Genomic DNA, 15,026 nt, shown 5'->3' on the forward strand with positions numbered 1-15,026 from the left:
ACAGTAATTTGGGGCTCAATTATGGTTGTAAGTTGAGGACTACTTGTAGTCTGAGGTCAGTAAAATGGGGACCCAGATTGTTGGGGGCAATATGCTGACTCTGTAAACCACTTAGAGAGGGCTGTAAAGCTCTGTGAAGCGGTATGTAAGTCTAAGTACTATTGCTAGTGCTATTCCATCATAAAATCAATTTTGTTTACCTGGCAGCTAGTGTTTCCCTTGTGGTGCTATTTTTTTCAGTGCATTGTACAGCCCTTTTCTTCTCCCAGCACACGCTAAATCCTTTTCTCCAAATATTGATATTTCTATCAACCTGAACAAGACAGTCCCACAACATAGGGTGATTTTTAAAATGTTGAGAGATTTTAAGTGCCTTAGATAAGAAAAGGTCACTCATTCAACCCAGCAGAAACTCAGAAAATTGATTTTGAATTGGAAAGAGAGTTCTCAGAATTAGATGAGAAGATTTCTTGCTTCATTTTGTTTCAAACAGAACAGCTTTATTATTTTGCCTATCAGAAAAAAGACACTAATCACAACTATAAACTTTCTGCTGCTCCATAATGATCGGGATATTAATGAAGATGTGAAGCAGAAGTACCCAATATCGTATTGCGTGCATAGCGATGAGATTGAAAAAGTAATCTGAACTATGGAGTACATGTAATTAATGTACAGGTAGTCCTCGGGTTATAACAGCAATTAGGGCTGGGACTGTCATCCCTAAGTGATGTACTCTAAAATGAGCTGCACTGCTTAGCAACGAAAATCCCAGTTCCATTGTAAACACAGGATATATAGGTCATTAGGCAGGAAGAGGAGGGAGACAAGGTTACGGTGGGGGTGAAGAGTGAGGGGGGAAGTAAAAGGGAGGTTTGGAGTGGGCCAGCAAAGGCCTCAAGGGGCTGGTCTGAACTGGGGGTCCTGAGGGCAGGAAAAGAAGTGGGAATGACCTGTGACCTTCCTTGGTGGCTTCCCCATTGATTTTCCTTCTTGGAAGCCAGGGAAGATCCCAAATATCTCCCTGCAATGTTATAATAATGAGCCAGACTCTCAAGCACCCAGACTGTGGTGATCACATAACTGCAGAGGTGCTGCAATGGCCGAAACTTAGAGGGTTAGTCATTTGTCCATTTCTTCAGCATCACTGTATAGAACAAGTGGACGTAAAACTGAGGATTATCTGTGATTCTAACTTGTAGTTCTTGCCACTCTTAGCAGCTGGAATGCCAAAACCTCTGGTGATTTCCTGAGAAAAAGGAAACTACAGGTAGACTACAAGTTATATTGCTAAGTGAGACATTCGTTAAGAGAGTTTTGCCCCATTTTGCGACCTTTCCTGCCCCAGTTGTTAAGTGAATCACTGCAGTTGCTAAGTTAGTAACACAGTTGTTAACTGAATATGGCGCCCCCATTGTCTTTGCTTGTTAGAAGGTCGCAAAAGTTGATGATGTGACTTTGGGACAATGCAACCATCGTAAATATGAGGTAGCTGCCAAGCGCCTGAATTTTGATCATGTGAACCTGGGAATGCTGCAACGGCTGTAAATGTGAAAAACAGTCATCAGTCACTTTTTTTTCACTCCGGTTGTAACTTTGAATAGTCACTAAATGAACTGTTATAAAGTATTATCAGAAAAAAGTATCTTCCGTTTGTAAACCGGAAGGGTCCAACCTTGGCAACTTTAAAACTTGTGGACTTCAATTCCCAGAATTTCCTATCCAGCCCAACTTGTGCAGTTGAAATCCACACGTCTTAAAAAGTTGCCCCGGTTGGACACCCCCTGCTGTAAACCAATCAGTTCCAAGCTGGAACTGGAACTAGAGAAAACAAATACTCTGAAAAGTTGCACATGAAGATACTATAAAATGCCACTTAGGAAATGTAATTTCAAGATGTTTCCTTAAAAGTGCACCAAGACAAACAGACTCTTCCAGATATAATTCAACTGTGTTAAGAACATCTTGAAAAGGCCCCACCATTGCTTGACACTGTTTTCTCAGGGCGGGGTGGGGGTGGGGGGTTGAGAGCTCTTCTGTCACTCGTTTTTGACTTTAGGAACAAAATGCAGCCTGGGTTAAAAAAAAAAAAAAAAACTTTTGCCAATGGACATCTTCTGAATTTGCATTCTGAACCTGATGGATCCTGTACAGCACAAGCCCTCCAAGGCTTAACAGAAGGAGAAGTAGGGGTCAATTTAGAAAATTCACTCTACATCTCAGTACGTTAGAACAGTGAAAGAACCCCAATGAATATTCAATCTGGCTTGGAAATTAAAAGGGTAACTGCATTCTCGTCTTTAGGCCGCTTCTTTTATTTAGCGGGTATCTAAGAAATGGTCCCACTGAGATGGGAAAAGCAAGATGGGAGATAGTTTTAAACCTACTACTATATACTACTCACAATCCACATTTTCAAAAACAGGGATCATTGCCTTGCAGGAAAAAAATGTCTCATTCCTCCCCTACGATTAAGAAGTGCATAGTGCAATGGACACCTAAGTTCCAACGTGAATGGCCCGATATGTCAAACATGTTGCCAAGCACTTCAAGAACCTGTTTGGCCAGGCTTGTTCGGGGATCAAATATAAATATTTTTGAGTTACATGATTCTGCCGCCCTGCAAAGGAGAAGCATGCTCAAGTGTTGCCAACATAAATTTCATACATGCTGTCTCCTGAGCTACACTGCTTGCTACTCATCAACAGGATTGCTCCCCTGAATCTCTTAAGCCTGCAGAGCTAAAACAGAAGTAGGAGGACATTCAGTGAAACGCTTTGTCAAGCTAGAATCTGTCACAAGGTTGTCAGATGTAATCAGAGAACAAGTATTATTTTGCAGACTTTTCATCTCCCTTTACTAAGGTGAGCTACAGCAAATCAGTTAAGCGCCCCTTTAAATGGTTAAAAAAAAAAGAATTAAAGACTAGTGAATAAAGGTGTTTTTTAAGCATCTCAGATGAGGGAACATTAACTGCCAAGGACGATTAGAGAGAAGAGATAGATGGACTGCCTTTAAGAGGATATTCTAAACTAGGACTATGCAGCCAATCTGAAAAATGACCCTCTCCCTGGCATTCATCAGTCTAACTCTTGTCACATCCCAGCCAAAGAATAGAGTCTAGGATGCTTATTTTAACGCAAAGGCAAATATATGTAGATGTGTCACTTCTACTGAGACCTTGGTTCAAAATCATTTAGGGCTTTAAAGGTCAGTACCAATGTGTTAAATAGGATTTGCTGCAGCACTGCAATTTGTTTTCTGAATGAGTATGCAACACCCAATTGTGACCTTAGGCAGCTTTAGAAAAGACTAGACGATTTTGTCAACAATAATTATTAGTCTTGTGAAGCTGAACAGAATGTCCTTGTGACGAGCAGTACAACTCTGATTATCAGGTAACTGAATAAACAGAAGATACTTCTGCCTTACTTGGCTGACCATCACTGGAGGGGTGGATGGGGGAATTGAATTTGTTGGAGTCTTAGTCTGATTCAAAAGTGTCTGCATATGCTTTCTTAGTAAAAAGATGTCAAGTTTTGTACCTTGGGAAACAGTGCCTAGAAACTACGAGATACACATATCTGTGTGAAGTCACATTTGAAAACAAGTCAGCAAAGTATGGAAAAAGAAATATCAGTGTGTCTGCGTATACACGAAGTTTTGCATATTCCTTCACCAAACCATGTTCCTTTACAGCAGTATTTTTCAAATTTGGCAACCCTAAAATCTGTGGACTTCAACTCTTAGAATTCTCCAGCCAGGAGTCCTACATCTTCGACTTTTCTAGAGCAGGGATTCCAAATGTGGCAACTTTAAGACTTGTGGACTTCAACTCCCAGAATTCCCCAGCCAGCACAAGTCTTAAAAGTTCTAGAGGAAGCAGATTAATGAGAAGTCTTCTTTTTAGCCAACAGCTGTGCAATGGAGACCTCAGTAGTAGGCTTTGCCTTACTACATAATTCTGAGAAACATATGCCAAAAATTTCACTTGTAAAATTTCCGTTCCAAAACTATGGTTATTAAACTTCTTAAAGTTTTGAACTTGATATTTGTTGTATATATAAAATGGAGAATCTTGCAAAGTTATCGTTTTTGTTGTATACTTATTGCCTATGACAATTGTGTTTTTGAAGCTTACCTTTCACGAGAGGCGCCAAGATATGGTATTAATATAGACCACACAAACAGTTAGCAGTTTAGGAGATTCCTTAGTTAAACCCCACTTTTACCCAAAGCTACCATTAACTATAAAAAGACAAAGTAATACGCATCTGTGTCACAACAAATCAGGCATCCCATCCATAGGCAAATGTTTTATGGAACATCAAGAAAGGTGTAGCATTTTTTTTTTTTTTTTGCACTGAAAATTAAGCTTGTCTTACTTAATTGCTGGCTTCGCTTGTTTTACACTGTGCTGCCTTGATCTTATAACAAACCTTATCAATGTGTGATGCAACAAGGGGGTTGTTTTTGAGCTGGCTTGTCACACAACCTTATGTTGATTTAGGGCTGGGAGGGAGGGAGGGAGTGGCCCAAGGGCATCTAATTGATTTCCATTCCTAAAGGGGTTTTCTTGCTTCTAATCTACCATTTTAGCTACTACAAAATACTGTCTTCTGGTTTTGAGGTGGGGGGGTTGTGTCAATTTTTTTGGGCCAAAAGGCTAGATACAGATGAATATAAATCTTTACACTCAATGCAAACCTGAGATTATGTGGAAGATATTATGACCTAATTAACTCTAAACAGGGCTTTATTAAAACGCTTGGTTCTACGCTGGCTGTTTGGGAAAATGAAAACACATGATTTCCATTCTTTCTATCGTAATGGAAAAATCATATTGAAAAGATACAGTCTGTTAAGCATGCTGTTTGTTTCACAACTATATCATTTCTTTCTATAATGGCCCTTTTAAAAGGACAAATTACCTGATGGGTGTAATCTCTCAGCTACACGGTTCACAGAATGGATAATAGATTAAGTGAATCAGTAAATCAGAATGAGATTGTCCCTGACAATAGCACTGTATGTTTATTTAGAAGAGGTTTGAAAATCTTGGCACCTGCCTCCCTCTCTCACCTTTGGGTTGTTCCAAAAACAAAGCATGAATATGTTTAAACATCAATTTATACAAGTAATCCTTGATTTATAGCCACAATTGAGCCCCAAATTTCTGTTGCTAAACAAGTCAGTTGTTAAGTGAATTTTGGCCTATTTTATTACGTTTCTTGCCACAGCTGTTCAGTGCTTCACTGCAGGTGTTAAGTGAGTAACATGGTTGTTAAGTGAATCTGGTGTCAACTCATAAAACATTTTGTATACATGTTTTATAGTTGACAACAGAAAAGGGGGGGGAGTTTCAAAAAGCAGGCGGCAGTGTGGAATCAAAAGTACATTCCGTTCATATTTTCTTCAAACACTGATTAGATGGCTGAAGCTTGTGTCGTGCAAAAATCTAATCGGAGAGCATGACTGATGATTCTTGGCTATGGATGTTTTTCGTTGGATGATACATCCTGGGGGGCGGGGGGGGAAGCAGGATCAAGGGTGACAGTGAATTACATATCTCAGAGTTGGCTACGCCCAGGTAAATGCCGGAGTAGAATGTTACCTTCAAATAAACCTTTTTTAGTTTTGGGAGTGTGGCTCGAGGCTCACAATTTAATTGGAGTAACTGTCGGAATCCTGACATCTGGTTTCCCCATCGACTTTGCTTGTCAAGTCGCAAAAAGTGTTCCCATGACCCAGACACTGACGCATGCCAGTTGCCAAGCATATGAATTTTGAACCCATGACTGTGGGTATGCTGCAACGGCCATAAATGTGAAAAACAGTCATAAACCATTTTTAAAAGTGGTGCTGTAACTTCAGTCACTAAATGAATGGTTGTAAGTCACGGACTACCTATATTGAAGGATGTCATGAATGAATTCCTTCATTAGGATAGATTTGTTTTTTCTTCCTATCAAACTTTAATGATAGCAGGAAGAATTTTGATAGATAAAACCCATCAGGGAAAGTAATATTCCACTGTGGGAATGCTGCTTCAAGTATTTTTGAGTCTGGCAAAAATTGTTATGTTCGGCAGTATTAATATAGCAATAGCACTTAGACTTATATATCACTTCATAGTGCTTTACAGCCCCCTCTAAGCGGTTTACAGAGCCAGCATATTGCCCGCAACGATCGGAGTCCTCGTTTTACCCACCTTGTCTGGGAAGGCTGAGTCAACCTTGAGCCTGCTGGGATTTGAACCGCCAGATTGCAAGCAGCCAACAGCTTGCAGTACTCCACTCTAACCACCGTGCCACCATGGCTCATATCATTCATATCATTCTATTTAAGAAGCTCAGGCTGGACCAGTATTTTGGGACAGAAATAAAGGCAAATTTAAACTGAGAAATGCTTTCAATTTTTCCAATTGTAAGAGGAAAAGGCCTTGGTTCAGGAAGTTTGTGTGTACAAGACTTCATTAAGTCCCATCTTCCCATAAGCTGTTTTAACAAGAGGACATACTAAAAGCAATTGATCATGCACTGGAAGGAACTGCTGTCAGATGATCATACATGCTAAAAAGAGACACACTGGATTATAGCCCTGAAAGGGAATAGGACATGCTGTAAACAATCTTCCAAACATACATATTGATCCCCCTTTTGCACGCTGTCATCTCAATCCCTGGCTCTCACCTGTGCATGTTTCCATTGGTGGTGAAGGACTGATCGCAAACTGAGCATTTATAAGGCCTCTCCCCAGAATGCACTAGCATGTGGCGATCGAGGGAGCTTGCAGAGCTCAAAGATTTTCCACAGATGCTGCAGGAATGGTCTGTTCCTCCAGTGTCAGTGTTATGCTAAGGGAAGCAACAGATTTTTCTTTTGAGTTCTTCCTGTTCAGGGTTCAAGGACATACTAGTCAATTGCAACCATCAGCGTTCTAAGAAGGGTCAATGCAGCAGACTCAAGTCAGCATGATGTAATCATTCCAGTTATCACTCAGCCCCCAAATAAAACACAACGCAGGAAGCAGGGAGGAAAAAAAAGGCAAAAATTGGGAAAAATATATGTACTTTTTTTAACATCTTGAATTGATCACCATATAAAGCATCAATAAACAGCTTTTCTTCCTCTCTGGAATGTTGCATAAAGTCAACTCATTTCGGTTCTGAACCATGAAACATTCAGAAAAGTAACTGAGATGACGACCAAAAGGAAAAAGAATGAGCTGTACCACAGCTCATATGGAATGCTTCTAACAGCCTTGAAAAAATGAGGTTTATGGGCCAATTCAAACTCTATGGGTTCATCCACATTAAGGTCTTGAGAGTACATCAGAGATATAACTGGTGTTCAATGCACTGTTTCGGGGCAGGTTTCCCTGGTATGACCATCACAAATTGTAGATGGTTCCCACTCATCCCCCCATAAATCACCTAAGAAAAAGACTTTTATCTTACATATAAAAAAACACGGATTCAAATGGAACTTTTTCTGTACATACATGTGTGTGTCACATCTGTCCCAGCTGGGCCAGCAGAGTCCCAAAAGGTCATTTCCTACAACTGTCTAAAGGAGAGCAAATTCCCATCTAGACTTCCTTATGGCACTGCCAGGCAACACAATGCCTTCTATGAGATCTATTTTGCTATTCAACAAGAGGAACTCCTGAAACGATTCTTTTTAATCCTTCGTGCTGTTACGATAAATGAACGTTCATTCATCTTCTTTGTTAGGGAGTTATGGGGAAATTATTAACCTGCCACCATGTCCCATCCCAATTTTTCTTTCCTTTCTTCTAACTCGTTTTTGTTGCTGATCCATATAGTTAGCCAAATCACTGGACCTGTAGACCTAAATCAATGGACCTGTGTATTTTTATTCCCTTCTTTTCATTTTCCTTGCAGAAAAAAATGTATGCAGAAAAATGACACGTACGCTTCTGCACCGATGGCAAAGTATAGCATTGTCTGTTCTAAATCTGGGGGAAATGCTGAATATTTTGGAGTGATCAAGGAGACATTGTTTACAGAAATTGGATTCCTCAACCGGCAGCTTCCCAAGATTCAGTTTGCAAAAAATAGGAAGGCAAAAAAGCGAAACTCTAACTTGGTTGTGGACTAACTACCTGCTGGGGGTTTTGGCAATCCAGGCAGTCCTCGACTTACGATCACAACTGAGCCCAAAATATATGTTGTTAAATGAGATGTTTGTTAAGTGAGTTTTGCCCCATTTGACGACCACAGTTGTTAAGTGAATCACTAACTTGATATGTTAGTAACATGGTTGTTAAGTAAATCTGGCTTCCCCGTTGGCTCTGCTCGTCAGAAGGTCACAAAAGGGGATCACTTGGATCCTGGGACGCTGCAACCATTATATTAATATGATCCAGTTGCCAAAGGTCTGAAATGCGATCGCATGACCATGGGGATACTGCAAAGGTCACAACTGTGAAAAACAGTCCTAAGTCTGTGCCGTTGTAACTTTGAACTGTCACTAAACTAACTGTTGTAAGTCGAGGACTACCTGTATAGCAGCCAATGCCCAAGGAATTAGGATGTTTTGGAATAAAGCAAATAGCTATGATTGCTGGGACACAGCGTTCCCCTAAATCTTGGGAAGATCTGAAATGGATCCAAGCACACATATTCTTGAATAGCAAACAAGTACATTTCAGCCCAACCCTAGTTGAAACTACAGCAGTTTTCTGAAATTTCTGATCTGGCATTAATAGGGAAAGGAGGCAGCAGGAAAGAATGAAGCAACAGCAACAGAGGGACAAAGACCGTGAAGCATAATTATCCTTTAAAATAAAAATGATTCACAGCTGGACGAGGGAGAGGCTTCTGGATACACATTGACAGTCAACATAATTTTGGGCTTTGCACTGAGAAACTAGAATATGTTACTATAAATTTATTGATAAGTCTCCAGGTTAAAAATATTATGTTGAAAAATTACCAATTTACCTGACGAATATGCATAGTCAGCTGATGTTGGGTAGTGCAGACCTTTTCACACAGAGGGCAGATGTAGGAAGACTTCTCATCTTTTGTTTCCTATTTTTTTAAAAAAAACAAATATATGTTTTCATAATGTTAAATTAAAAGCCAAGTTATCGTTTTAAACATTTACAAAGAAAATGTTACAGTTAGGTAACGATTATACTCCCTTGTATTCACATGTAGTGAATTCTTGCAGTGTTCACATGGGGAAAATATTATTTAAAAGGCATTTTTAAAAAATTACAGTTAAAAGAAAAAGACAGTTCTTTCAACCAAGAGTGTGGAAAGAGAATTATGATTATTATCTAGAATTATGGAAGTGATTTGACCAACCAGATTATAAAAAGCTATGAAGGAGGAACATTAAGACCAGCATATTTTTTTTCCCTCAACATGGATCCCAAAAGATGATTATAATCAGCTATCCTGTAGAAAAACCTTCTGGAATTTTTTCTGCCTTGTCTCTTCAACGACAATAATCAGGAACAACCTACACAGTAGATTTTCAACTGGATTCTTCTCTTCCTCCCCACAGAATCATTGCCAACTACTATTCTGATCAGACAAATTTATAGTTCCTTTGTGGTAAAATATTTATTGTATTTTTTTTGTTGTTTATCTTGCTTGTAAGTCATTTTAGAAGATTTTGACATTAAAAGAGACCATAAATAAAAGGTAATAGCAATAAATAAAGGACTATAGTTTCAAATATTAAAGTATTAATAGTCGTAGCCTTCATGCGGCTGTCTAATCCAGGGTCACCAACACAGGGCCCAGGGAAACAACTGTGCCTGCCAACATCTCTCTTGATGACTGCTAGGCTCCTTACCTCATCTGATACTTCACATTTTAAAAATATCTATTTTTAAATTAAACAAGTGAAATATGACATATTGCAAAGCAAAGTACTGCCCTCCTGTATCACTTTTACTTTCAGGAATATCCTTAGGTCCAGAAACTTTCTTCAAAAATAAAATGATGGACAGCTGCAGTTCTCTGGCTTTGCTTGGAAATTTGCCGAGCTTCCCAGAAAATGAAACATCAATTTCAGAGAGTCAGAGGAAGAGAAAGGTAGATTGTATTCCTCATGCTACCTATTCCCTGAATAAACAAACAAGCTTCTTGCTATACCCAAAATGCCAGATGCACACTCAGATAGAAAAAATGAAAACTCCTGGCATGTTTTTTAAAACTTACATATGCTGGAAATTTTTACAACATTTTGATATTGCAAAATGTACAACCTAAGCTACTTGCTGCATGAAAGGTTGTAGAGTTATGAAATATTTCCAAATTAAACATGGCGATCTATCTCAAGACTTCTCTAGGTAGATTATATCCTTTCTATAGATTTCCTAGAACCTGATCATGGTGCAATGATATCCTTCGGTTTTCCCCATCTGTTGTAACAGAAATCACCTCAAACTGAAAATAATCGAGAAAGAAGGGGAATTGTTGTATATTCTAATCTAAACCTTAAGAACAGAACAAATTATCTATAAGAATATGGGATGGAAAACACCCCCAAAAAGTATAGTAATATGTTATATTGGTGGGGAGGGAAATTAACAAAATTATAACTGTTCTGCTTTTTAGCTTTCCCGATTAAAATTTGACAACGATAAACGCTTCTTTTAAAAAATGAAAAAAGGACCCATAGGATAAATATTTATGGAGAGTCTCAAACATCCAGATCATGGTTTGAAGAAGTTTCTTGGATGAGAAGCGAAACATTTTCAAAGGAGAAAAAAAAGCAAGAAAGTCCAGTTGCTTTTTGCAAAAAGCACTTTAGGGACATAGGCTGCTCAATTAGAACCAGAAAATATATGTTTGCATCATTTCTGCATAACAAAGAACCATAAGCAGCCTCACATATGCTCAGCCACAGAGAAGTCCTAAGGAAATGTAGCCAACTGCTTCATTTTACTTTCTGTTATTGTTATTTATTGCTGCACACACACACACACACACACACACACACACACACACACACACACACACACCACAAATAAGACAATCCAGAATCAGAGTTGAAAAACAAAAAGAAACCTTCATCTGGTCCTGCTGTTTTGGGAGAAGCAGCAAAGAAAAAAGCTAGGAAACAGAATGATTCCTGATGAGTTATAGCAAAGGTCTCCAAACTTGGCAACTTTAATACTTGTGGACTTCAACTCCCAGAATTCCACAAGTCTTAAAGTTGCCAAGTTTGGGGACCCCTGAGTTATAGGTATGATGGGCACTGCTCAAGAAATCAAAACAATTTGTGTCTATGCAGAACATCCTGATTTATTCACTGGTATTTTTCAAAATGTCTTTGGGATATTGAATCAGACACCAATATTTCTGTCAAAGGACAGACTGGAAACAAGTTAATCATTTTCTCTTGCCCAACCGCTTGAAAGGGTCAATATACTTATCCACTATTCTACCATACGTAGCACATCTAGTATGACTTTAACTTTCCCAGGTTCTCTCCACACTTTTTTTAAAAAAAGTCTAAGCTGTCTCCAGCATTCTAAAATGAGCTGTCCAATCTTTCCTGATATATTATGAAAAAAATACCGCAGTCATTTTAGTAGAATGTAATCCTAAATAATTTAAATTTGCTCCACAGATATGTGTACATATACATTCCCATGAGTTTTAAATCTCTCAAAATACTAGGGGCATTTTAATTACTCTCCCACTGCCTCTATTTTTTTTTATTGTTCATCAACCAGATGTTTAGACTGGATTTGTCATTTTTATTCACCAATCAAGTTCTTCCCAAAGAACCTGAGATAGGCAGGTATTGTTTGTATTAAAGATATTGTTGCAGGATGTAAGTTGTTCCAAGTAAGTTGCTTGCATTTCATGATTTTCTCCAGTTCTCTCTTATTCTGCTGGCTCCAGGTATTGCCACATCCACAATCCAGACTTTTTTTGCCTTTCTTATCAACAGTTGTTAAATCTGGGGTGACCCTCTGAATTCTAGAGCATTTTAGCTTCTTTCTGTTATTCTGTCTATTTTGTGGTCCCACCAGTGCTTGCAAGGCAAATGGTATTTCTTGCAGATATTCCAACGCACCATTGTTATTTCACAATGCTGTAGTTTGCAGTCAATCTCTGCAATCTTCTTGCAGTAGAAGTTTCAGTTTCTTTGCACAAGTGGTATTTGTTGCCTGCTGCTGTAGTCTCAGCTGGCTTTATATGCATTTGTTCTTAAGCCTTGGTCTTGTACAGCCAGAATTAGCCCCTTTGTCTCTTTCATCATCAAATTTGGTGTACACTTGATAGTTCAGTTAAAGAAAGTCCCAATATTCTCCTTTACACACTAGGCCTCTATGTCACAGCTCTCAATTGCACAGCACCGAATTTCATCTCCAGTAAATGCTTGGGACCATGTAAGAGCACAAATGGAAGCAAGCACATGTATGAAATGCTTTAAAGCAGGGGTGTCCAACCTTGGCAACTTTAGGACTTGTGGACTTCAACTCCCAGAATTCCTCAGCCAGCTTTGCTGGCTGAGGAATTCTGGGAATTGAAGTCCACAAGTCTTAAAGTTGCCAAGGTTGGACACCCCTGCTTTAAAGCAATGTGTACAGAAGCTATGGAGGGCAGTTACACAATCTCAGGAAAAAACGTAGATGCTACAGATGTTATACCTTGCCCCCACACAGTCTACTCTAGAGCATTTTGGGGGGAAGACTGAGCCAAAAATCTGCCCAAACCCTTGTTAATAGTTTACAAGGCAACGTGACTGAGCTATTTCCTTTCATCTACACCGCTTAAGAGTTGGCCAACCAAAACAGTTTATAAATTTATACACATATTGATGATGTGCCGTTAAGTCTTATTTGGCTCTTAGCAACAACACAGATTTTCTCGAAGTCAATTCACCCTAACCTGGTTTTTCTAATCTTCCAATGATGTTCTCCACACCACTGTAACTGAATCCATCTTCCTTGTGGCCGATTGTCTTCTCCTTCCTTTACCCCTTCCCACCATTAGAACCTTTTCTGAAGAACTGGGTCTTTGGCAGTGTGAGTGTGAATGTGTATCTATACGTACCACATCATACACGGAAACACAACTGCATACTTTCAAGACATCTGAACACAGAATACCATTCATTAAGACAGGAGTGCAAAGCTGTTCCTGAATGGTTCTTTTCCTCAGTTATTACAGCAAACCCATCAAAACTAAGACAGTATACTATGAATTCGGCTCAGAAAAGTTCCCAGAAAAAGTGAACATACTTCTGAAGTATTTTGCTACAATATTTTATACTGGATTTTGGAAATTCCACTAGCAAATATCCAGAGCAGATGCTTCAGGTAGATTTATTTAAAAATGGCTTAACTGTAGTATCACTTCACTGTTAAAATCTTTTCTTACACTCAGGAATATACAACCTATTTTTTTTTTATAAATTTATGTAAGGTTTCTGCCATCTGCATATTTTTCTTTAATATTCCATTTCTACTACTAGTCGTTCCAATTTATACAGGGGTGTGCACCACAAATTAACAGTTATTGAAATTCTTCTTTTTGCCTTTCTTTTAAAAAAATAAGTGTGACATGGTGGATAAGCACCCCATATTTTCCTGATAAACGCCTAAAGTAACGCAAACTTTGTATGCTCATATGTTCCTATTAAGGCACTTGTTAGCACATCCTATACCTATTACAAGTAATCCTTGACATATGACCACAATTGAGCCCAAAACTTATGTTGCTAACTGAGAAATTTGTTAAGTGAGTTTTGCCCCATTTTACAACTTTTCTTGTCACATTTGTTAACCAAATCACTGCAGTTTGTTCAATTAGTAACACGGTTGTTAAGTAAATCTGGTTTCTCGATTGAGTTTGCTTGTCAGAAGGTTGCAAAAGGGGACCACATGATTCCAGGACACGGCAACCGTCATAAATGTGAGTCAGTTGTCAAGCAGCCAAATATAAATCACCTGACCATGGGGCTGCTGCAATGTGAAAAATGGTCATGTCACTTTTTTCAGTGCCGTTGTAACTTTGAACTAAACAAATGGTTGTAAGTCCAGACTACCTGCACCTGCTAAAGTTCTTCCCAAGGACCAATTTGAAGGACCTTCAAATTGTAGCTGGTTCGTGCGCAAATCTTTCTTCCACCACGCTAAATATTGTCTCAGCAGAACAAACATATGGGGAGGAAATACACATAGCTCTATAGCTCCCTTGCTGAACGAAGCCCATCTATCGCTCTGTGCAATGCTATTAATTGTTTGGAAGCCTTGTTTTGTAACATCTGCCCCTTTCAAACAAGCAAATTACCCAAGAGTGATTATTAGTCACCTTGAAAGCAAAGAACAAGACGCACAAGGCAACTCAGTCAGAACTGATTAGGACAAAACTTCAGATTTAATATTAGCCCGAGTCCGTGCAACTACCAGGCCTGCACTACCTTTGCTTTCAGCCTCCCTGGTCCTAGCTGTTGACATAAACCAAACAGGCTCAATACCCTGAAATAGGCCAGCTAGCTAAAAGGAAGAATCTGTTTGGATTCAGTTTACAATGTAATCGTTTTAATACAACTTCCTGTGCATGTGCATTTGGGATTTCTTAAGTTTGGCTGAAGAATTTGGATCATGGGCAATAATGATTATGCAGGCATTTGGGATTTCTTAAGTTTGGCTGAAGAATTTGGATCATGGGCAATAATGATTATGCAGGCTGGAGTATTATTGATAGGGGGGTGGGGGGACCTCTCTCAAACAAAGCACACAAAAATAGCAGTCAATTCAATAAGAAATCTGATATGTCTTTATGCGTCCTTTGATACAGGTGGATAAAGCACTCCTGGGAATTCTTGATTTCTCACATCATGAAACCAATTATAAAGAGGCGAATAAGCATTTTGTGATTTGAAAGGACATACTCTCTGAATTGGATTAAGATCCTTCATCCTAATTTTACTCCACTCATCGGGGGTTCAGTGCTCATCTCCGTTTTAAGGCCAATGAGCCAGTGCTGTCCTGACATCATGGAGCACTGTTACTTTCCCACC

The 15,026-nt window shown here is 39.0% G+C and overlaps 1 protein-coding gene across 10 annotated transcripts in view; it reads right to left on the reverse strand.

Moving 5' to 3' along the window:
* RREB1 (ras responsive element binding protein 1) overlaps positions 1 to 15,026 on the reverse strand; it is a 166,996-nt gene that overhangs the window by 51,953 nt on the left and 100,017 nt on the right. For all 10 annotated transcript variants that reach the window (XM_087930819.1, XM_087930811.1, XM_087930820.1 and 7 more), the window contains 2 exons: positions 8,969 to 9,058; positions 6,693 to 6,856 (listed from right to left, as the gene is read on the reverse strand). In XM_087930819.1, coding sequence (XP_087786945.1) covers positions 6,693 to 6,856; positions 8,969 to 9,058 — 254 coding nt within the window. The remainder of the gene's footprint in view (positions 1 to 6,692; positions 6,857 to 8,968; positions 9,059 to 15,026) is intronic.

This window comes from Pseudonaja textilis, chromosome 3, assembly GCF_049901715.1.
Source record: "Pseudonaja textilis isolate UNSWEBS1 chromosome 3, rPseTex1.2, whole genome shotgun sequence".
Lineage (NCBI taxonomy): Eukaryota > Metazoa > Chordata > Lepidosauria > Squamata > Elapidae > Pseudonaja > Pseudonaja textilis.